Source organism: Vanellus vanellus, assembly GCF_965231255.1.
Source record: "Vanellus vanellus genome assembly, chromosome: 20".
Taxonomy (NCBI): domain Eukaryota; kingdom Metazoa; phylum Chordata; class Aves; order Charadriiformes; family Charadriidae; genus Vanellus; species Vanellus vanellus.
In genome coordinates, this window is record NC_138925.1 from 3,760,271 (window position 1) to 3,785,580 (window position 25,310).

At 41.0% G+C, this 25,310-nt stretch overlaps 1 protein-coding gene across 3 annotated transcripts in view; it reads right to left on the reverse strand.

Annotated features, from left to right (window-relative positions):
* Positions 1 to 359: 359 nt before the first annotated feature.
* The window catches only part of PRDM2 (PR/SET domain 2), a 54,163-nt gene continuing 29,212 nt past the window's right edge, over positions 360 to 25,310 (reverse strand). Inside the window, exons 4-8 of one of the 3 annotated variants that reach the window (XR_014269888.1) lie at positions 22,326 to 22,436; positions 16,367 to 20,741; positions 2,860 to 2,995; positions 791 to 869; positions 360 to 700 (exon numbers count right to left, since the gene is read on the reverse strand). Coding sequence is in view for 2 of the 3 variants with exons in the window: in XM_082493713.1 (XP_082349839.1) it covers positions 2,887 to 2,995; positions 16,367 to 20,741; positions 22,326 to 22,436 (4,595 nt within the window). In the remaining variant the exon portion in view is untranslated. Of the gene's footprint in view, positions 870 to 2,859; positions 2,996 to 13,225; positions 14,396 to 16,366; positions 20,742 to 22,325; positions 22,437 to 25,310 lie in introns of those variants that run through there. The other 2 variants (XM_082493713.1, XM_082493712.1) reach the window with 2 other exon arrangements.

A 25,310-nucleotide genomic window follows, 5' to 3' on the forward strand; every position in this document is an offset into this window, starting at 1 on the left:
CGCAAACACAAAGCTCCGTATTTAAAGGAAAGCGTCGCTTGATACTGCACAGCAACACGCGTGTTTGATACTCTCACGAAAGAAAGAAATCCTGACTATAACAAGTTTAGCAGACGGGCAACAAATGTAATGGCAGCTTTTGAGAAATGGATGCTCGTCCCTTTATGAAACTGGGCTACCAGTTGATGGCATTTCACGGCCATCACTTAGCAGGTGGTCTTCCAAAAAAACAAACCCCAAAACCGTGGGTTCTGAGACACTTTGAAAGCAATGGCAGCGTGCCCGTTAAAGCTAACGGTACGCAGTCGAGACTGGGGTACCCACGGACTTCAGATGTGGAAACCTCAGCAAAACCTACCGCTCCCATCAGTGGATTTCTGAGGGATGCCCAGTTCTTTACCCGTTCGGATGTAAAGTAGAAACTAAAATGATGTAACAGTCTTTTCACAATTTAATTGCATAGTATGTTAAACCCCTCTGTGTTCTACCAGAAAGAGGAGAGTCATCCAGACCCAGCAACCCTCCGAACACAGTTAATCTGCCTGACAATGTCTGAACATTTCTCCGTGCTGTTCCACCGGCTGTTGACGCGTGGACTCCACGCCGCAGGGGACCCCGAGATCACCCTCTCACCAGCACCCACAGTTCATCGCCCTCTGGAGAAGGCAGGAGCCCCGCTCTGCGCTCTCGCCCTCTCCCTCTGGAAGGAAGGGCAGTATGACAGGAGAGCGCCATTGCTTCCAGCAGAAGAAACCGCCGTCCCTGTTCTCTCTGGAGGAACCGGTCTCACCTCATCTGAGAAAAAGCAGGGGAGGATAATGCTTGAGGATTACTTCACCTCACCTTTTCCAGTCCAAAGTTCCCAGTACCTGCAAACACACAGAGAGTTGCGTTTAATCAGAGTCAGTAGCCAGAGTAATCGCCCCGGCAAGTCATTCGGCGAGCGACGCGCAGAAGAGATGCCCACGATTTAACTTTTGGGGGGGTTTCCCACAACTGGATGGTCCGTGCCACAGTGAGGGACGTTAACGTTTCACTAGCAACCACTCCCGTTATTCGGGAGGTAAACTTCAGAATTTTACTAACTTGCCCCCCAATTTGAACACCCTTAACAAAGAATAAATTTCTGGCTGCAGTGTCTCGATTTCGCTGGTGTTCATCCTCCCCTTTACCTATATACCTATAGGTATAATGTTCCTTAACTACGACATCAGCACACAGGAGGTGATTATCAGCATGTCACAGGTGGGGAAATGAAGGGGCAGAAGACAGTGTCTTGTCTGAAGTCATAGAATCATAGAATCATAGAATCAGTGAGGTTGGAAGGGACCTTTAAGATCATCAAGTCCAACCATTAACCTACCCTGATAAAAACACCACCACTCCTAAACCATGTCCCTAAGCACCTCATCTACCCTTTTCTTAAACACCTCCAGGGATGGTGAATCCACCACCTCTCTGGGCAGCTTATTCCAATGTTTAATAACCCTTTCAGTGAAAAAATGCTTCCTAATATCCAATCTAAACCTGCCCTGACATAACTTGAACCCATTTCCTCTTGTCCTATCACTTGTCGCCAGGGAGAAGAGGTCAGCTCCCATCTCTCTAAAACCTCCTTTCAGGTAGTTGTAGAGGGTGATAAGGTCTCCCCTCAGCCTCCTCTTCTCCAGGCTAAACAACCCCAGATCCCTCAGTCGTTCCTCATAAGGTTTGTCCTCCAGACCCTTCACCAGCTTTGTAGCCCTTCTCTGGACACGCTCCAACACCTCAATGTCCTTCTTGTAGTGAGGGGCCCAAAACTGAACACAGTACTTGAGGTGAGGCCTCACCAGTGCCCAGTACAGGAGGATGATTACTTCCCTAGTCCGGCTCACCACACTATTCCTGATGCAGGCCAGGATGGTGTTGGCCTTCTTGGCTGCCTGGGCACACTGCTGGCTCATGCTCAGCCGGCTGTCCACCAACACCCCCAGGTCCTTTTCTGCCAGGCAGCTTTCGAGCCACTCCTCCCCCAGTCTGTAGCGCTGCATGGGGCTGTTGTGACCCAAGTGTAGGACCCGACACTTGGCCTCGTTGAACCTCATACCATTGGCCTCAGCCCATCTGTCCAGCCTGTCCAGTCACCCAACAGGAAATCAGCTCCACCGAGAACACGGGCTCAGCTCAGTAATTTGCCCAAGCCCATACAGCTTCACTGCACCAGTTTCTCGCGCCGCAACCCCAACTAACGTTCTCGTGTGCTGCCCTGGCACTGCAGTCTGCATTGTAATACCGCTCTTCGAGCTTCTGGCATTCAACCAAAGCAGCCAGGCATACGACACGTTCCCAGAGAGTTTGGGTTGGGTTGGGTATTTTTGGACAGAGTTAATATTTATTCAGCGTTTACCCGTTCAGCCTAAAAGATCTTAAAGGACTTTGCCCACTTCCACGATCAGATAGACGGCACCGCTTCCGAGACAGGGACAAACCCCACCCTTACAAAAATCCCCACCACCTTTAAGCTCCCCACAGGACCCAAAGGAGCAACGCCTCAGGTCTTAAAAGCTCGTAAGCGAAAGAAAACTCTCCTTACATCTTTCACGAGGCTAAAGAGCTGAGTCTGCCCTAAGACATCCTTTTGATCCAGAGGATACATGCACACATCACTGGAGAAGCGCTTGTCCCTATTTCTGGTACGGGGCACCTTGCTCTCCCCTTCACGCCTGCTTTCTTATCAGTGACCAGCTACAAAAGCAGCGACGCTGTGGGTTCGCTGAGGCTGCGACATCTGTAGCGCACTCGGCGCTCCTTGCCCACCGAAACGCCAGCCAGGTAAGCTCTGCGCGTCCTCCCGCGGCAGCGCCGGCCGCACTGCTGTACCTGCTTTGGTCGGACACGCAGAAGAGTCTATTCCTTGAAGAAGTGGGATGCGGTGCAGTTGGATTTCTTGCCTTGCCTGGTGCTGGTGTTATGCGAAGAGGAGGAGGGACATCTAGAGGCCACGCGGAGTCTGTAACTGTACAAAGAGGCAGAAGAAACTCATACACATGCATTAGGGTACTGGGGAAAAAAAACAAAAAAAAAAAAACAACAACAAAACCAGAGACGTGCTTTAGGGCCCTACAGGGGCTTTGGTAAGCAATGAGAAAAAAACCCTACGCTCCACTCACACTGCACGTTCCACTCTGTACCCAGAGCCACTTCTGAAAGCAAGAGGGTTTTTTTGCCTTGTTCCAAACTTACCCTGTTAGTTTATTTGAGTAGGAAACCGACAATGTCAACTGGAAGCAGTGTCCAGCCTCCCACCCAATGTCCCAGTTAGAGACCCTCCAACTGGGACAGACAGACAAATCCAGAGTTATCTAAAGAACAACGAAAAGAGTCACGGTCTTTTTTCTCAGGTCAGTCCATATCAGGTTTTAAAATATGTATTTATGGAAAAGGAGTTTTACTTTACATAAGCGTAATACCTCATCAGGTCATTTTCGCCAAGGCCAAAGTCTGCTGTACACTTTTGCCCGTGGCAGACTTGACAATGGCACGTACAGGTCGCTCCAGTGAGCGCTGCTACAGTGCCCTTATGGCAGATGATACATTATTTCACTTCAAATTTTAGATTAACTCCAAGAATCCCAAAGTGAAAGTGAAAATCAGAGATTCTAACCGACAGTATTACATCTCTGTCGACTGTGATTTCAAGCAGGGAGTCGGGGAACACGAGTCAAAGCACGAGAAGCAGAAAGGGTTATGCCATATTCTGAGCGTACAATCTCAGTTCAAATGCATATCCAAACTAAAGGTCTTTACACTCAAAGTTTACAAAAATCCCCTATTTGTTTTTAAATTCAGCATCTTTTGCTTTCTTGTGCATACTTGTGTCCCCCTGCTCCCCCTCGCACCTGCGCCCCCCCGTACCTGCGGTAATTACATACCTACCTGCTATATGCACATTCTTCCAGAGTCTAACCAAAACCAACTACATATGTTCTTCCAAAGGAGCATCTCTTGAAATACAATTTTATTACATAACAACACATCTAGGCAGAGTTAAAAGATGGGGTTTTCTCCAGGTTGTTTTTAAAGTTCGATATGGACCCTTTAAAGGAGAGTTCAGTTATTGTTTGTCCTTACGTACAGATTTTGTAGTGCAGCGGAACCGCAAGTTCGACATAAAGTGCAAAATTTTCCATTACAACACAAAACCAAAACCACAGAAACTTTGAAAAGTAAGCAATTCAATTATTTCCAAATTAGAAGTTGCGGTTAAAATAGTCTGCCAAAGTTTTGTTATTGTTGTATGTAAATCATACTCTCCAGCCTTTGTGAATTTAACACTGAAGCATTCATCTGGTGTGTAAGAATCAGAAAGTGGTAATGAGGAAGTCAACAAAAGCCAGATTTTGTTGTCCCATATAAGGACTGTTACCAAGGGAAACAGCAGAATATCCAAAATAAGTTTAGTTTGTTTGGCTTCAGCTCTTCACTATAACTAGAAGAGAGAAAATTTAGTTTCTTTTTATTTAGAATGTTTCCATTTAAGTAATGCTTAATGTAAAAAAATTAATTATGACTTGTAAAAGTTCTGCTATAATCAGTAACATCTGTGTGTTACTGCATGCCATGAGCCAATGCCTAGATCCTGTGGGAAACTTTAAAAAAAAAAAAAAAAGCCTCAAATCCAAAGAGACAAAGCATCTGAGAAGATCTGACCCGCGTTTTCAAATGCACACCCCTCGTCCTCCCCCAACACCAGTATGCTAAAAGGATCTTCCACCCCCTAATTTCATCTAGCTTTAAAGCCAATAGATTATTGGCTTACTATTGGGAAGTTGAGGATTAGAGGAAAAAGATTTAAAAAAAGGATTGTTTTTCTAGATAGAAAGTGGAATTGAGTTCTTCCCGCAGTTCTTACTGCCGCCTTTCCATTCTGCTCTCAATTAGCCGCGTGCTGAAACCCCACGGCAAAGCCCCGACAGCGGCAGAGCAGCGACGTTTGCTCTGCAAAAGCCGTTAGGAAATCGGTGCCCTCCTCTGTACCGATATGAAACCGAAGCGGACTGATAACTCTGTTTTTAAAGAGCCTGTGTAAAGAAACGCAGGGATGCCCGGATTTTTCGGGAGTAACCCCCGGGGCTGCAAGGCACGCTCACCCCGGAGGGGGCGGGGAGCTGGAATACCCCCATCGTGTGCGGGAACGGTTATGGAGATTGCTATTTTGAGCACTGTCGCTTTGCACCTGCTTTCACCATCACCCGTGCTGGGGTAACCGGAGACAGGCGAAAGACAAGGAATTCTCGAATGCCCCGTGCCCATGCAGCCCAGCACTGAGGAGCTCATCGGCTCTGCCCCAGCCCCGTCGCACTGCGCGCGGTCCAGACCAGACAGTGGACGGGCAGCACACCCCATGCCACATCCAGCCCTCTCCAGTCCCTGGGGTAGGAACAGTCCTAGCCGGAAAAAGAGGAGGGGGGGGGGGGGGGGAAATAATGAGTAAGACCAGAGAACATACTGTGCTTGCAAGAAAAAGGGCACGGAAACCAAATGTTAGGCAGCAGGAAGGACTCATCCACGTTAAGTTTTCTCTATCAACTACGACTTTTACATCTGGATAAACAGTTTTGGTAAATGTACCAGCTATACCATAAATTAAAGCTAAACCAAAACTTAAACGATGTTACTTTTTTTCACATGTAGACAGGGCCTAAACCTCTCTCTCTCTCAAGTGAAAGCACACCTGGAGAGAGACACAAATCTCTGAATTTGGTGTCTTACTACAATAAAAATACAGTAAATCCCAGGTCTTACACCCTTCCAGCCGTGGATCTGAAAGCGTTTTGTGGTGTGAGTCAGTACCATAATCCCCATTTTTCAGATGCAGAACTGATTCAGAAGGAGAGATTTGCCAAGGTCACCCAGAAAATCCGCAGTCGTAAAGCAGGGCAGGACCAAAGGCAAAGGTTCCCCCATCCCACTGCGTTACTGTTCCCCAAGTTAAATTGTCTCCCAAACACTTCAAAAGTTTCTCTTTATTTGTCAAAACCAAATCCCTACTGCCACACACCTTCCAAAGGCCACTGAGCCTTGAAAAGAGCAGCACACGTCAACCAGGAGGAGAGTAAAAACGCTGACTGTGGCACACGCCTTTCCCTTGGAGGTTCTTGAAATACATTTGGACTTTTTAATGCAAATTACCTTGTCTTCTACCACACTTGTGCAATTAACATTCTTCCAAGTTGCCAGTTTAATTCCCTAGAAATGTCCCAGGAAAATAAGCCACGTTATTGGTGGGAATGAAGGCTGGAGCGATCGATACAGTTGCTGGTCACACCAGTGCAATTCAACAAACAGAGCAAAATCACTGCAGAATTTAGCTTCAGTTTACCTCAACTGAAGTGTGTTTTTCTTGCAGGGCTTATACTTCTACACTCCTAATCTAAAAAATCCCCATGCATATAGTCCAAAGTTTCAGAGACATACACACTCTCCAATATATCTCCGAACAATAGATATGTCGGGGACATATTCTACCAAAATGTTTGCTACTCTTAAATAAAACAATGCCTAAGGTGATGCTGAAATAATTGACCGTCTGGGAAAAAAAAATAAAAGATAAAGATGTGTGGATGATTAAGCCTAAATTCCCGGCTTTGCAGAGCTAGGCTAGGTAATTTTACAGGGCAGAAGGCAAGCAAGGGGGGCGCGGGGGTGGATAAATGAGATTACTGGGCATTCTGCTCTCAGCGAGAAGACACACACGTGTGCTCTCTTGCACTAGCACACTGCTCAATGGCAGAGTAAATACACGCAACAAGGATTTGCAAAAACATCAAGCACCAACTACATGAACAATTATTTCAAAATACTTTTTTTTTTTTTTTTTTTTTGAGTGAAACGAAATATTTAGCAGGACAAGAAGGTTTGTGAATAGAATTAATGAGGAGGGTGTCCCTCTCTTTTCTGCGGAAGAGTTCTGCCTCTGCATACAAAAAAATGAGGGAGTGGAAGAGAGCAAAAAGGATCTTAATGTGCTGTACTGCAGCTGCTTTGAGTCTTACGTGCGTTTATTTGTGAAAGCAGTGAAAAAGCTGGAACACATCAGGATTTTATCTTGCGATCGCATGACGCTAAAGGACATAACATGAATATTATGATTTTATGGTCGGGCCTTTCATGAACATAAACTGGAAAAACCTGTTCTGAGATCCTTAAGTTCTCAACTTTCAAGAAGACACCTAGCAGCACGCTCTAACCACAGTGCTTCAAAGAACTCGATGCCTTTAAAGTCGCATTGCTCCCCCACAATAACTGAAAATTTGTTTTGTTTCACGCACGGGCTCTACAGTTCAAGTTTCTTCACTGTTGACTTAGTTCCACTCCCAGTGAAATCCCACTTCTGACTGGGAAGACCGAACCTACACTGAGAACTGCTGGAAAAAACCTCACACCACGCTTACAACTCACCTGGGGGACTACCCAAAATTCACCTATCAATACCGTTTTACTTAAACATAACTAGATTTTCAAAAGCAACTAGTGATCTAAAGTAGCCGCTTCGCAGGGATTCAGCAGTGAGGATGGCTACTGAGCTTTCGGAAAATCAGTCTCCTTGATGGTAGTTCAAATTGAACTCAAAGAAATTATTAGTCACTTTAAGAACTTGGCCCAGGTCTATAAATTTAGATGAACAGTATCACACCAGCAATTTATCTTCCTGCCCTTTTAAAGAAGCACAGAGCATTGTGCGAGCCAAAAGGTGAAGAACGTTGGATTAAAAATAGCAGTACTCAAATACATCTTCTACACCGTCAAGTAATCTAATCTGATAATTTGATAAAAAGTTTCTATCTACTGGATTACAGTCATGACAAAGAATGAGAAAACTTTATCACACATAGGGAAGACTCTAGATAGTTTTTATTTAGCTTTATACAGAAATGGTTACTCCAAATGGAGTTCAACGTTATTAGTGACAGCTAGCAGAACTGGTCCTGCACATCCCAGAGGGAAACCACAGAACAAAACGTGCTTTGGATTTAAGAAGACAGATGAGTGAAAGCATTTGCCATAAGGAATGGGGAATGCAACTCCATTCAAACTCCAGTGACAGCAGAGTTTGAGTGTGCAAATCCTCAAAGCCGCTCAGTGATGGAAGAATTCGTTATTTCTCATCTTCCCACCTCCTTCCACACTGCAACGTTTAGCAGAAAGCACAGTGCCTAAGTGAAACGCTAAATAAATTCTACCATCAAGTCATAGTTGGAACATGACTAACTGCTACTCACACACGATCTGCTCAAGAGAGGGAGTTTGCTCCGTCTGTCTGGCACTTCCGCAGCCGATTCCCTCCGAGAGCAGCACTGGAGCAGCGCCGGTGCTCGCGGTGAGGCACCGCACCGCAGCAAGGACAACCCCGAGCTCTCCTCCGGTTCCACCTGCTGCCAGGCCTCCGTGTGCCCTCCGCAGGCAGCACACCCTCCGCCTTCTCGACAAAATCACTGCCCTGAAAAAATGTCCTTGCGTTTACTTTACTGTAGGCATTTAACTCCGCTGAGTAGCACTGCCTGCGCTGCAGGAGGAATTGAGGCAGCCTCTGCCGAAACAGGCCCAGATATGAGATTATTATTCCTTTTTGACCGACATGGGGCTGTAGTAGTGCAAGACTCGATGTGGCCGTTCCTCTGAAAGGCAGCACACCTGCAGCGTAACGCCGCCTTGCACCACACCCCCCAAATGCTGAGCCCGTATTTCTGAGAAAAGGAACATCACCCGCGGAATAATCAAAGCTGTTTCTCACAACCCTTTGGCAGCTTCTGGGAGCACCGTCATCCAAAACATGACTCAGAGACCCTGCCTGGCTTGTGAAACATAAAAGGTCTTATGAAAAATAAGCAGAGATACAGGCAAAGTACATGTTGCGGATTACTATACTATGTCCCACAAACCACTCGAGCTTCGACTAAGTCAGGAAGATGAAGCAGTGACCTATCTCTTAAGAAAAAGCCTCCCTCCAACTTGACGCCTGCTCAAGTTTCCCTTTGAGTTTCAGTGGTTTACTGCCTTGTATCTGGGGGGGGGGGAAGCGCAGTATTTCAACGCTCTTTTTCAAATGCACGCTTTCCAAAGTACACTCGACCCAAAGCATTTTTAGAGACTTACTAAGAGAAGTAAACACGCAGTATCAGCAAATTGGGAATGAGAAGTGATGAAGTACACATGGGAAGCAGTAGCCAGAGGTGACTCAATAGCAGTTAAGGCTTCCTCTTAACTAAGGAAGAGGTTTAGAAGTAGATCGTGGCTGAAAAGACTGGTCCAGAGACACAACGGGACCCTAAAACCTCCTGTTCCTTTCAGAGTTCTGCCCGTGACCGTGTATTAACGGGATGCTTTACCCACACAGCTTCCCTTCCCGCGCTTGGTCCGATAATCTATTTGCATTTTAGACACCTGCGTGGGGACCCTTCCCCAATGAGAAGCACAAAGTAGCACTGACTTCAGCTACAGCTTAAGTATTAGCTTAGTATTAATTTCAACCCAAAAATACCTGTAAGACATCACTTAAATTGCAAAGTCAAGATCCCAAAGAAAGTTTATGAAATGACACCAAGTCATTCATGCGTATGGAATAAAGATCCATGTTAAATAACATTATCATTTTTCATCGTCTTATTTGGTGTGTAAAACTAACAGTACCTTTAATATATCGTGCCTTTCTTACAGTGTTTTACATTTGCACCTTGCTCGGAAATAGATTTCCCTCACCTTCCCACTCCCCAAAAATACACCAGCAGGTCCTACATACACCCTCTTCCATTAAAGAGCTGCTACTCACTTTCAGAGCAGTTCCACCTTATGAACTAAATTATACGGGTTCTACCAAAAAAAAATACAAATTAAAATGCATCACAGAGCGTACATAAACAGGAAACAAACTACAGGTTTGTACTGCATACTATCTTTGTTGAAATCTCTTGAGCATTAGAACTTGTACTTTATTCCCAAGTATCTTCTAAAGCACCTCTTTCGAGCAGCCTTTAGCTCTCGGTTCACTACACACTGGATAACTGTCCATCCACAAAGTTTAGTTGAGGCAATCCACTTTCAAAATTAATTCAGATTATTGCAGCTGTGGAGGTGAGGCTTTACAGAGTTCCCATTAAACTTCCATAAGATTTGTGCATCGAAGTGTTGAGTGCTTTTCAAAACTCCAGCTACGGCTTAAAAACACCACACACAATATGATATTAATTCTACAAGTATTAATAAGTACTGTATAAGGGTGACCTAAAATCAGCTTTGCTCTACATTGGCATCAAAGTATCTTCAGTTACTACTGTGAAATTTCATGCTAGTCCCTAGAGTTTCTTTCCAATTCTTTACCGGTTTAATTAAATAGAAGATGTGGAAATTACCTCTTTTTCCATAATTCACTTACCACAAAATCTCAGATCCAAACAGCACATGCACTTGTTGTTCAGAATCTATCCCTTTAGCACACTTTCATCATGAACAGAAGTAGAATACCACGTGGCTCGTGCAGATCACACATTCAGTAAATAAAAGCTAGAATCAGTATGCAAGGTCTTCCAAGTTCTCTTTTTAAGGTCATTCACAAGCTATTTGTCTGTCACAGGTTACCACTTGCAACTCAGCTTCTCAGCTGAAGTTGACTCCAGTAAAAGCTGGAGCTGGCCCCATAATTTTGGAACTGAAGTCATAAACCTCAGTAAGTGAAGGGAGTGCCATTCATGTCTATGCTTGAAATGAAAATTTACACAACAAATTGCCAGGATCTCATTTTCTCTGACATCTCCCCAAAGAAAATCATCAGGAAATAAACTAGGACACTTTAAATAAAAGGCTTACAATACAAACTGCCAACAAAACATAGCACCAAGAAATACACTGGCCTAAATCATCTCCGGGCAGCTTACACAGAGGACCAGGTGATTGCAGAGCAAGGCAGGAACACTGCGCAGGGGCCTGCCCGCATCACCTGGGCCCTCTCGGAATGCTGAGGCTTGAACACGCTTAAGACATCCTCTGATATAAGCTGGTTTTAGCTCCTTCTAGCAAACTGGATAATGGGGGGGAGGGGGGGTGGTGGAAATAAAAAGGTGTTAGATCTCCCATCTCCATACATGCTTCAGCATTATGGTTTCATTAAACTGACACTGCATTTGATCTTGAGCAGCATGCCAGTCAGTCTCTGCAAACGGGACAAGTTTAATTGTTCTCATTGCCTGTTTGGATGCATTTCAAGAAATGTCAGCACTTTGTGGGCACCGTTACAGCTTTATTGTTGCATTCAGATCATAAAGAGGCAGCTATAAAAGCCATAGAAATTCAATTATGCGGATGAGATGTAAGAGTAACTATAAAAGTTGTACATTTCCTATCTGTGATGAGAAGTCTATTTAGCAATGAAACTTCTTCCCTTATGATGAGCTCTCATTTTGGTATACAGATCTCCATCGTACAGCACTTCACTTGAGAACTGGTGTGTACAAACATGTGTGAACCATCTCAAGGTGGCAACATCCTTGGGACACAACAGGATTTAATATCACAGCAGAGAAACAGTAAAGACAGCGGCAACAAGATTTCTGCCGTAAATGAGGGAAGGAAGCTGGTTTGTTTATGATCAGTTCACTGCTAGATCTCTCTAATAAATCCCTACAAGGTGATCAAAATACCGACACTGCAGTAAGACCAAACACCAACAGGTACTTCTGTTATCAGTAACAGAAGAAAGATGTGAAATGACTCATTAAGGGTAAGTTTACATCCCTATTCCCAGTAACTTCAGAACTACAGGAGAGTTTTTACTTTTTTCCATGTTTCCTAATTCTTATAAAATATCCAAATCTAACTATGGGTATGCAAAACAAAATGTTTTCACTTAGGTCAATATAGTGAAACCTAATCAATACTAAAAAGTTTCACTGTGACTGTCCTACCACCTAATTGATATAATTGCTATTTCGAGACAGACTAAGAATTCACCTCTTTAATCGTGGTGCAACTATCAAACTGCAGTGTAATTATCACAATGCAGATGTGCCTGCAAAAACACTCAATGAACAATGTTAGAACTTCTGCATCATTCCTGATCATTTAAAATTCAGGGGAAACTGTGTTAGGGGGAGGATAACATATTCAAGGAATGACATACCACATGAGAAAATAAACAGGGAGTTCTTGCCAAAGAATCTTACTCAAACAGAAGGATTAATTTGAATAGGCAGCTCCATAAAATTTTAACGTACTACTAGAGAATATGCTAAGAAATGGGCTACTGTGATACTGGCAGTCTTAACGATGTTACATTACTCCATCTAACCGCCGCACTAATACGGACACAGATGCTTCCAGCTCCACTGCAGGAGGAGAATGCCTTTATCTTGGTGGTGGAATTCAACATTCGGGGTTGGACTAGATGATCGCTAGGAGGTCCCGTCCATCCCCTCCCATTCTGTGATTCTGTGGGATTCCAAAATATTTAGAGCCAAAGCTCTTTACATGCATTTTTTTTAAGTAAACTATTTCACAAGTTTAAAGCATACAGAATTAGGACATCATAATACTGGGAAAAGTTGAAGTGGTGTGTGTAATTTTAACTAAAATGGTTTAAATTTATTAACTATGTCCACAATTAAAAAAAAAAATTAATCTAAGATTAACTCAGAAGTGTCACAATTGTTATGAATTTGTTTCAGTGAACTGGGTGCAGACAACTAAAGGATGCAAGCATACTTAATTCCTTCTAGATGTACATAGTTTTATTTTTCCTGGTACATCTGGTTTCCATACAAAGGCGAGTTTCCAACAAGTTTTTAAAAAGTTTACTTTATTGGTTACAGTTATATAAAATGTGTCATGATAGTTCCATCTAGTCGGTCATTAAGTGCTTGCAACACCACAGAGACTCTTTAATACATCTGCAACTTACACGATGCACGGCACGCTGGAGGAGAAAAATTCCGCTTACCTGCGTTTACAGTATCTTCAGCACGGCTACAATGTTCAAAAGCAATGACAACCCCACTTTTATGTCAAATTGTAATTTTTAATGTTTGCATTAGAATAGTCTTTATATCACTCTCGAATAGAAGAAACAATATAACTAACAGCAAACTTTAATACAGGACCATGCTCCAAGATTAACAACCCAAAATGAAAAAAAATGAAATTAATGTAAAATGTAAAATCACATATAGTACAATTGAAGTGTCCAAAACAATTTAAATAATTTTAAATATTTTATTTTTTTTTAAACTTGCTACAAATGCTTTATACAATATTTCAACATAAAGTCCCCATAACAGAAATGTAACAAAATGGGAATGATAGTGAAAGTGAAAGTTAAAGTGGCACAAATTCACCAAACAAGTATTAAACTACAAATTTTAAGAGGTAGATTACTTTTTAAGTCAAGAACAAAAAATAAAAGGGGTGGCTGTATAAAGAAACTAGTCACTTTCCATCAATTCTGTCGTTAACCTTGAAAGCTATATGAACACATGACAAACGGTTTTTCCACAAAAAAGCTGTTATGAACAACAGACCAATTTGCTGTCTTAAGTTATTAGATAGAGGTGTACGACCTTTTAGAGCAATTATATATTTAACTTTCAAAATATACAGGTATGTAGTCCTGGTCTAGCCTTGTCATCGATAAAAAGATACACTGAATTCATTATATATATGGTATTTAGAAATTGATATCGGTATTTCACTGCTATATAAAGTTTCATTTGCATGTATAAATAGGAATTTGGAAAATCCATAAAACATCCAAATCAGGCTTTTCCCCATTGTACGCTGGACATCTAAAAGACTCAAGGTAAGGAGAAGGAGGGAAGGAAAGGAAATTCTGCTGTGCTACGTTGGCCTCTACTGATTCGTTTAGACAAAAGGCTTTAAGAGACTTAATACATGACAAAAATACTTTGAGTGCAGCAACATTTGTCGTCCCTGAATCTACACTGAATTATTGACAAAATTAAGGAACCTGCTTTGCCAGGTGCACAACTGAACTGTCTCTATGCCATCCATGAAGGTAAGGACAAAACCAGGATCGAAGCAAACACGAGAGCAAAGATTTGGTTTAGTTAATCCCACTATTTCTTTAGATGGTTTCGTGTGGGTTTTGTTTTTAATAGTACCCTTCTCTTATCTGAATCATCCTGTAGCCCAGCACGTGCGTCAGGCACGAAATAAGAAAATCTATGCCTGACACTGAGTATTAGCAAGAAGCCTGCAGGCAATTTTATGATTGTGAGTCAGCTTCAGCTGGTTTCGCAAGCTTGGTGGATTTCACATCCATTGTCGTAGTGCTTATCCTAAGTTGAGCATGCAACAGCTCTACCATGTCATTAAGGGATTTTTTTGTTTGTTTTGTTTTTACAGGAGATTCCTAGAAAATAAAAAACAAAAACTGAAGATAAATGACAAAACAAACTATTTGTGAACGGAGTATGTTTACACAGAAAAACTGAAAGGTGAAAAACAAATTTGGAGACAAATATTACATAAAGCAAGCCTTGAAAAAATATTAAGAATTAAGATTCCCTGGGAAAAAAAAAAAAACAAAACAACCAAAACCACAACCCAACAGTGCCTAGAGAGTAGAACTGAAGTTAGCCTGTTCTCACATTAGCGTATGAAGGCAAAAAAATTCTTCATACTATATACTTGATTCAAAAAAAGCTGACTAGACAATCGAGATTTATGAACGTGATTTCAGAAACAAAAAGCAAAAATTCTTCTAGCAGAACTATTCATTAAACTAGTGAAGACTGCAAGCTGCCAAAGTAAACTAACAGTATTTGAGACAGTCAAGGAAATCTTGCCCCTAGGTAAATTGTTATTTACCCCAAATACTATTAAACAATTTCCATATGCACAGATTTCCAAGTACTCGGTTATTTTGCTTAAAGTCAAATGATTAATTTAGATGGAAAGATGTGTCATCTGGCTTCAAATTCTACTGATCTGTTTCGGCATCGTGTAAAATACAGTTTCACACAAAGCATTAAGCAGTTTATGAGAATTAAGTAACATGAAGACGCGTATGTCCCAAGAGAACAGGCCTGGTAGACACTTCTTGTTCCTTAAAGGCATTTTTTACACCATTAGTCTCCGAATTCCAGTAACATTTTCTTCCTTTAACACATCCTAATTTGGCTATCGACTAATTTAAGTCAAATTCCCCTCGAGCACTTTAAATAATTCAGTTATATTGAAGCTTTACAAAGTATTTCCTCAAAATTTTCACCTAGGAGGTCTTCACAGTAAGACACACAAGCTGCAAACAGTTTGGATTTGGACACTTGACAAATTCTACTGGGGCACACTTGTTCTAAAGGAGGCTGTCAGTTCCTCCCCTTCCTCCTCTATTAATTACTTCGATAAAAAAAATACTACCTTCAGCCATAAATCTGCTGTTAATCATAGCCATGCACTGCAATTAGCAAAACCGAAAGAACTCTTAATTACCAATGAGCTTTGTGAAAGTTACTCAATAAATCAGATACCTATTTCAAAGAATAACAGGGCAGGAACATGCTAATAAAAGTTATAAACAGTTTGCAAGATATCCTACTGATTTGAGAGACTACATGAAGATGTAAATCTGGACTCAGGCGCGTAGATGAAGAATTTATTTATTTATTGAAGTATTACCCTTTTATGACATTAAAATGCTGCTTCTCAAAAAAGAAATAGAACTTTAATTATAAACTTTTTTTTATACTGAAACATAAAAGCATGATACTTTAACAAATTTACATATTCATGTAACTCTTCTTACAGGTCTACTTCCCTTATATTAAATATTTAGTGATCTGACTCAGTTAGTATGCACATACGTTTTTGAAGTATTTGGTCATGTTTGTTGTTTTGTTTTTTTTTTAATATGATACGCAGAGAATGCTTTTTATTAAAACCCAACAATGCACATTATTTTAGCGAGTAAAAAATCGCAGTCATGGTTTTTTGCTTAGCAAACCGCCATAAACTAAACCCAGAATGATTTTGGGCCACCATGTATGTTAGATACCAAATACAAGGTCATTGTCTCCAATAACATTAAGTTTAACGACATGAAGTTTATTTGCACTCAGGTACTGACATTTTTTTCCAGACTTTTCAATTCAGTTTATAATTAAAGACACTCTCTATACAAACTATGTATTATTTCATGACAGCATGACAAAATGCATCAAGTATGTACATCATACCTCAGCATGACTGAGCTACTTAACCATGTTTTAGGAAATGCAACTTTTTTTATTTACGTATCAGAAACTCAAAAAAGACCAAGAAAATCAGCGAAACAGCAAGTAACATGTTCCTGTGTTGTTTCAACTTCAAATTAAATGCTTACCTGAAATCTTTTAGTTCTTGCTTTGCACTGCTTTCATCTCTCTTGTTTTCTGCTGCCTCTGCATTTGCCGCCTGCTGTAGGCTTCGTGTAATAGGTCCTCCAATCCTCTCTCTAGATTTTACAGTGAACCTGTCTGCCTTTTTCTTACTTGCCACAGCAGACTTACTTGGCAAAACAGCTTTATTATTCCTTTGTATTCTGACGTGCAATTTCCGGGACGCTTTGCTTGAGATTCCAGAGGAACTGTTCTTAGCGACCACCTTAGTCTTTTTCCCATCAACATGGGACATTTTGGACACTCTTACAGGACTAGAGTTCCTCAATGACGAAGATGAATTTGGCTTTTTAGATCGAATGGAAGGTACAAATTTAACATTCTGTTTTGATCGGAACGATGCAGAGGGAAGCTGCATTTGTGCGGGTCCTGAGGTTCGTGCTCTTGTCTTGCCCAAGTGAGGCTGCATGCTTTGCATCTTGATTTCTGCATCTGCTGTTCGCCTGCGCTGGTTGTTGCCTTTTTCACTGCTCGCAGGTGAAGAAGAACTTGCGCTTTTTTTTGTAGAATTCTTTTTAGCAGAGGGAGAGATGGGTTTTTTGGGACAGCTGTATGACGCATGTTTATTCAAGCTTCCAATGTAAGTAAACTCTCGATTACAGTAGGGGCAGATGTGAGAGTCTGACTCGGATGGATTACTTTTCAATTCTGCCTTCTGCTGGGCAGATTTCTTTTTTTGCAAGATAGCTTTCTGGACGAGCTGGTTTTTCTTTTTCAATGCACTTATTTTTAGTTTATTTGAGGACATTTTGCTAATCTCAACATTGAAATTAAGTCTTTTAGGCTGCCCCATTCGTCTGAAGGCATTCTTTCCAGGGCCAGCTATAACAACCATGCCATTCTTCGGCTGCACTGTCTGTTTCAGTGGTACTGGATTTTTTTTAGGTGTGTATCTCTTTTTATCACTGGCAGATGCACAGGCCAATATGTGTTTGTGTAACTCTGGCATGTTATCAACACTTTTCCCACATTTTGTGCACCGAATGGCAGTGGTAAAAGTCTGTGGAATATTGTGGGTAGTGAAGTTTGTTGCAGTAACGCCAATACCCATAGGATTACGATGGTGATACTGAAATGGAGGTGGCTTAAAGCTTGGGTAGTGTTGATTGAGGCCCATACGAACATCTGGATCTTTAGATTTTACTCCAGAAGCCATTATTTTTATAGTAGTATAAAGCTCTTCAGAGGAATCATTTAGATCTTCATCTTCCTCCTCTTTAGAAGGTTCCAAGGAATCTTCTGGCAGGTTCTGCATGTGCTCCACGTTCGCCTTACTGGGGTCAGTAAAATTCTGGGGTCTCAAAGTCCCACTTTCAAACTCATGATGCGTGCACTCTTTGTCTGGATGGAGATCCCGCTGATGCTGTTGCAAATTGCACAAAAAAGCAAATTCCTTTTTACAGACCGAGCAAACAAAGATATTTCCTACTCCGTGAAGCAGAAAGCGATGTTCTGACAAGTCTGTTTTATCCCTAAAAAGCTGTACGCAGAATTCACATTTGAAGGGCCATTCTTCAGCATGAATGGATAAATGCTTTGTTAGGTCTTTAATAGAAAGAAAAGGTGATTCACAGACATTGCACACAAAGCTTTTATTGAATGTTTCCTGCACTAGTCCTGATTCACTTGAAGTATGAGGATCTTCTCTTGCTTTCTGTTGTTCATTTTCAGCTTCTTCCTGTTTTATTATTGGGAGAGTATTTTCAAGATTATCAGCAGAGGAAACAACAGAAGAAACTACAGAAAGAGGAGGTGGAGATGGAGATGATGAAGATGAAGAGGAGGAGAAAGAGGAGGAAGAGGAGGAGGAAGATGAAGATGACAGTGTAGGAGGACCAGGTGAAGCAGCAGAAATAAGAGGTTCAACAGAAGGAACAGGAGATGGAGAAGGAGAAACAGTAGGTGAAAGAACTGGTAGTGGGGACTGGGTAGTAGTGTTAGAAAGTGGCGATGGGCAAGAAGAAGTGTTAGTGGCACTGGCAGAGACATCTGGAATTGATAACGGCATTGTTGGAAGAAGGGGAGGAGGTGATGTAGCAACTGTTAACACAGGCGGGCAGGGTGGTGGGGAAGGAGGATTGGTTGGTGTTAACAAAGGAGGCAGCTGGCACATGGAAGGTACAGCAGATGCCTGTGGCACAGGGGAAACAGAGGAACTAAGGGGCTGAGCGTTAACAGAAGATGACGCAGATAAACTGGGATCCATGTCAGGTTCTGTGTGAGGCTCCAGGGATTTGCTTGGGCTCGCCATCTTGTTCACACCAAGCGTGCTCTCCGTGGCTGCATCTGTTCCATTATATTCATTCAGCAGAACCTTCTGTAACATGCAAGTGGTTGGTTTCTTCTTTTTAACACCACTGCAGGTTGGCTGTATGGAATTTTCCTTATATTCTCTAATTTCAGCATCGCTGCAAGGCTTCTTATGAACGCTTAAATCTAAAACAGATTCCCAGGGAACCTGATTCTTATTTTTGACATCAGACCTTTGTTTCACACCACTAGATAAATCCAGTGGCTGTTGGTTGCACACATTGCCAAAAGTCGGAGCTGCTGTCCAGTCTTTTGATATTTTATAGTCTTCAAAGCACAGAGGGCTCAAAGTCTCTTTTTCCTCCCTTCCAGTCAAGCTCCAAGCAGGTGAGTTGCTGTGACTTTCCAACTTTGGCATTTTTGAACTCCGGATATTATCATTCCACACAGTTTTTACCTCACTTGATTTGACAAAGTCTCGAAGTACTGGACTGTGCTGTGGAGAACTGGGAGGAGAGCTGGTCCTTCTTTTAAATCTACTGGATACTGGAGGCAAAATAGGCGATGATGTAACAGAAGGTCCTAGTTTAGGGATCTCACTTGGCGGAGTTATCTTCTTACTGTCCTGTGTCTGAAGAAGCTGTTTTAATTTTGATGACAAATAAACACCTTTTTCTTTATGAAAAGGTAAGCTTTCTGTTGAAATGCTAAGAGGAAGATTTAAAGAACTAGTAGGAGTTATAGGTTCTGGGTCTACTTCAGTTTTTATTTTTGGTACAAGAGGAGGGCTGGCAGTTCTCCTTTTTTTGGATTCACTGCTCCCACTGCTAGAGGGTTCCTTGGGAGGTTCGTTCACATGTGTTTGTGTAACCTTTAAATTTGAGGAAATTTCCACCGTGACTGGACTGATTATGCAATTTAGTCCATACAAGTCTGCAGAGTTGGACTCCATCTGAATCACATCACAATTGCTAGTGCTGCTGTTGGACTGAATTTTACCATCAATATAATAATTTAAATTTTCAGAGATATTGCTGGAAATATCCATAATATAGACATCATCTACTTCACCTTCCTCTTCTATTTCTGTACTTGCTATATATACGCTCTGGACTGGTGGGGCCTGCTCTGTCTGAAGTGGTGGCTCTTCAGTAAAGAATCCTTTTCTTCTGACCCCTTTGGGAATAAGATGACGCTCATGAACTCTACGCTGATGCCTCCGCATGTTTGTGTGAGTTCCAAAAACCTTTTTGCAATATTTGCAAGGATGCAATTCTTTGGGCTCCTTATTTTCCTCAGCAAAAGTGGAGTTTGACATTTCTTGGGAAACTTTCTCCGAATCCAAGACAGAGTCTTGCACAAGACTGGAAACATTCAGGTCATCTTTAAGACCATCATCCACAATTACTTGGTTATCAGCAACATTATCCAAGTGTTGTGATGATGCTAGTGTTAAGAACGGTTTCCTTTTTGGCCCTGCCTCATGGCGTCGCTCATGTCTTCGCCTGTTGATTTGAGTACCAAAGGCTTTCCCACAATATCGACACTTGAAAGCATGGTTAACAGTAGATATATGGATGTGCATGTGGCGTTCGAGTCCTTGCTTTGTTGTAAACTTCCTCTCACAATGCTGACAGGGAAACATGAATGTTTCCTGAACATCACCATTTGATTCACCTCTCGCTTTTGGAATTTTCACAACAAGTTTTTTCTTTGGAGAGCTTTCTGGAGATTCCTCTGATGTACTCTTTTGCTCTTCCATAAAGTCTAACTTTTCTTCACATATCAAAGGCATTTCAGCATTTTCTTTAGGCATATTGGTATCTTCTACCTCCTCTTCATCTTCATCATCTTCATCCTCCTCCTCCTCATCATCATCGTCTAAATCATCTGATGCACAGTTTATTGCTTCTCCTTGTTTGTCTTCAGTCACTATTTGTGGTTCACTGGTAGGACTGGGGATCATCAGCTTTGGAAGTACATCTTGATTTACCATTTCCTGAATCACAGCTGTTTGTTCCAGGGACAGTACAGCAGAAACAGAAGGCGTCTCATCTTCCTCTTTATGAACTGATAGACAAAGTATGAAAAGAAAAGCATGAGACATTTTTACCAAACACTTCAAAGTATACTACACCTTTCCTCTACTTTTTCTTTAACACATATATGACCCAACACAATACCATTACTTCTCACTGTTGTGATTCCGTACTGAGTGTAAAACTGTATTTAGAAATTTCCTTTCTGGAACTTCAGCAAAATGTAGGCAACCACCTATACTTTACAGAGAATCTTTGGTTTGAACATTGTGGCCAAGAAACCTGAAACAGTCTGAAGAGTACCAGAACATTTCAAGGTAGACTTCACAACGTTTCAAGAAACCTCCAAAAACCTTTCATTGACTTTTCTTACAGAAAAAAAAGTGTCAGGGAAGTACTGCAATACAGACAGATAAAGTATGTACGAAGCCTGTCAAGCAGCTTCTGGATTTTGACCATTTTCCCCAAGTTATTAACAATAAAACAATCTGGATTTGTTCTGTAATGCACAGCAAGGTATACCTTGTATCTGGCATAGAACTTTCCATTCTTTATTTCAGATTTTTTATTAACCACTGCCTGAATGGCTATTTCCTACGCTTCTGAATCAGAGCCTGGAGTGAACAGTCTTTATGCACACCTTTGCATGCTCATTTTACCTATCTGCTGTCAGATATATCCATCGCTGAAGAAAATAACTTTGCTGTCAATTCACACAGTGTTGCATAAGTGGTTACATGTATAGAGCAAGAATTTCCTCTCCATTCCCTAGCTGGGGCATAAGATGTCTGGAACAGCGGTGCACGTGTTGCGCAAGCAGAAGGGACAGAGTGAAGGAATGGATGAGTTATGGGTCAAAAGAAGCTCAAAAAAAGCAGTTGAAAGCAATCAGTACCTATACAGAGCTTTAAACATTATTGGTTGCACAGCAGTGACAAGTTTTACATTCTTGTAAAACAGACAAAACCCGATATATTTTAAATATCTTTCAGGCATTTTTACAAACATACATACTATGTGAAAAAAGTCACGCCAATTTATAAACAACTTTTGCAGATATCTTTAGGGCAAACAGCATGGTTAGCGAGTCAGTGCATTAATCCTGTTTGGTTTTTTTCCCCTCTTGACTTCTGTTAAATTGCAATAAATAATGACTGTATAACTAAGCTCCAAAGACATTATTTTAGAATAAGGACTTTTCTCTGCTCTTCTGTTCTAAGGAGTTTGGATTTATGTCTAAATTTTACAGTATGTTTAATAACATACTTCTGATATCCAAGTTCCTTACTAATAAAGTTTGGGCAAACAATATAAACATGCTCACTTTGCTACACTAACATAACACGCTAATATACTAAATGTGACAAAAAGTGTCCTTTGATTCAAAAAGACACATTAGAAGGAAAAAAAGGTATTCAGAGCACTGGCACAGGCTGCCCAGGGAGGTTGTGGAGTCCCCTTCCCTGGAGATTTTCAAGACCCGCCTGGATGCAGTCCTGAGTAATGTGCTCTGGGCAATCCTGCTTTGGCAGGGGAGTTGGACTAGATGATCTCTAGAGGTCCCTTCCAACTCTGATAATTCTGTGATTCTGTGATTCTGTATTTGAAAACTCACCCTCTTTAGAATCCCTCATATCTGCAGAAGTAGAATCCAAATCAGCCGCCTTCTGTTTTGTATCCGCTGCCTTCTTTCCTTTGTTTTTACCTTCCTGAGTCTTTTTCTTTCCTGGGGAGAAAAAAAACACAACATTTATTATTCCTGCTTAACCTTTTTTATTTTTCATATTTGAGTGGCAATTAACACACCCAGCTTTGGAACATAACACACTTCTGTAGAAAACCCTGTTTTCCTGAGGAATACAAATGACAGATCAGTAAAAAGGACAACATTTGGGTAAAGCAGTAAGGCTAAGAAATTAGAAGTAAAGATAACAATGGGTTTCTAAAAATCTAAGACTTTTAAGTACTTTACGCACTTTCAAAGCAAGAATAAGCTATAAGCGAAATGTATTGTCCAGACTTAACCAGCTCACATTATAGTTACCCAATACCTTCATATGGCTATTTAAAGACTGTATCTTATACAAGTATACGGAAAATATGAAATTCCTTCACATACTATTAATCCCTAACGTTAACTGGAAGACCTTATGAAGCAGAAACCCATAGAGGCATCTCTACTTGTATGAACATTCTGAATAATGACTTGAAGAGAATTATAATAAAAGCAATGAAGTAGTAACGTTATGTGCAGACTAAAAGCAGCATGATCTTGACCTACAAGGCAAAGACAGTAAAACCAAATTAGATGGAACCGTGTAACAGTAAAACATAAAGGTATTTCATCATGTCCACTGACACAAACAAGTTTGCTAATGCCTTCTGTTAGCAAAATTAAGAAGCATGTGTTACTTGCACAGGATGATGAACACAATGAAGATTAGGGCAAAATGGCATTATGTGAAGACCTAAGCAGTGGCGCAAGACGTAAAGACATTGAAAACTTCGTTTATCAACACACTACAAAGTTATACTGCTATTTTTTTCCATTAAAGATTCAGTCCTATAATATATAGAAATCATGATAAGGACTGTGTAACAAAAAATGCAGCCTGGAGGTCTTCCAATTCAATTAATTGCAAAGATCATATCCTCTATTCAGACTGGTTATTTTACATACAACACTGTGTCTGAGACACCAGTCTCCTCTGAAACTTCACACCACCTCTTAGGAACGAGAATTGTCCAGAAGCAGCAATCCAAATTCCTCCTTTGCTCCCACTAACATAAAAAATGCTACTTTTTAACGCACTGACCCTTCCCTCTAATCAGAAGCATACATCATAGCCCTAAATCCATTTCTTATTTAGAAGCATGTTCTTCCAACTCACAATCCTGTCAACAAGTTCCTCCTTTTTTTCCTCAAAAATATTTTTCACATCTCCAGCCAAGAAACTGAAATGCCTTTTAAAAAATGTTCCTCTATTCAAACTGAAAATTTCCAAGTATGCACCCCCTCCCATAGAACAGATCAGAGACAGGTCAGCTTTAAAAGGAAATGCTTGTTTTTATTTGAACATTCTATTCTATCTAAATAATTATCTGTATTTCCTCTCAAGGAACTCAGATGTCACAGGCACTCCCCAAGTTCTGGTGTGTTTTAGTTTCATGTATGTAATTATTTTTTTATTTTCTTATTCCAGTTTTTAATAGTTTTTAGTCTGAGAAACTGACAATAGTCACTCAGAATAAATTTTTGCCACCTTTGGAAAATACATATGCGCCCTTCCTAAAGTGAACTAGCAATTATCTCATAATATCTTCAAGTATTCTAATAATCCCTGTGTCTAAATCTGCCATAATGAACCAGCGCTGGTTTATTTGACAATACAATACTCAATTGTCTTTTATACCAAACACCTGCAAGTTATCAGAAAATTGAGGGTATGTTTTAGTGTTCACACAGGCATAAGGAGTTGAAGTGTATCTTTACCTGACAGGCGAATATCCAACTTGACCATAATTTTATAATATCAGCACTTCGAATGTTTGTAATTACAACAAGTAGTACCAACATCCAAGTATGAAGGATTTCCAGAAATATCTTCCAAGCCACCCGAAATCCCTCTTGAAAGGTATGGTAACGCAATCAACAAACAGTTCCACTTATACGTAAAATGCCTCAACATGAAATTTCAATACATTCCTAGGGATTCAAACGTGCATCACAATATACCTTAGGAACATTAGGAACAACGTACCAAAACATTTTTAATTGCTAGGACCCTTTAAGAGATAACACCTTTTTTGCAGACTGCTTATCATTTGAAGACCAACACCAGTATCATGACTTAAATGACAAAATTCTAGATTGACTTCTCGCCTCTACAGGCGAGAATAGAAACAAGGAAAAGATTGGTCCCCAGGCCCCTCTCACTTCTGCCAAGCTCGGCCGTGGTTAGAGACAATATTTTACTAGATGGTGCAGCATACAGTGATACTGCAGATGAAGTCACTGGGCAATTCTACATCTAATTCTCCAGCAGCACTGAATTTCACAGCATAGTGACGGGTTACTGTACAAGCTTTCAAACCAAGACTCAAATCAATTCTTATAATAAGACTAGAAAAATATTGTGCTCTTTAAAGTGTGAAGTAAAGAATGTAAAAGCAACAACAAAAACCACTCAGAAGTGCTAGACCGTGCATAGGTTTTCCAAAACGTTGTCTATTTATAGAATATAAAATTTATAGTAATTCAATAATATACCTCAAATACAATTTATAATCTGGGAAATCACTACAACAGCAGAATTTGTACCCAAATTTGAGTTACTTAAGTCACATACTGCTTTATGCTATTGATGGAAAGATCATCATTTGCAAGTTCTCTTGCCACACTCCTAAAAAAGAAGATGCAACCTGCTCAGGATGCAACCTGCTCACTGATACAGCTGAAAACACTCCAAGTTCTCGGCCTTTAAGCATAAACGCATTTGAAAAGAAGATTCATCTAGCACCTACTTGCCCTTACTCAGAATGGCGAGCAAAATTGCTTGCATACATGCATAATTTTAGATGCATCGGATCAATTTCTGAC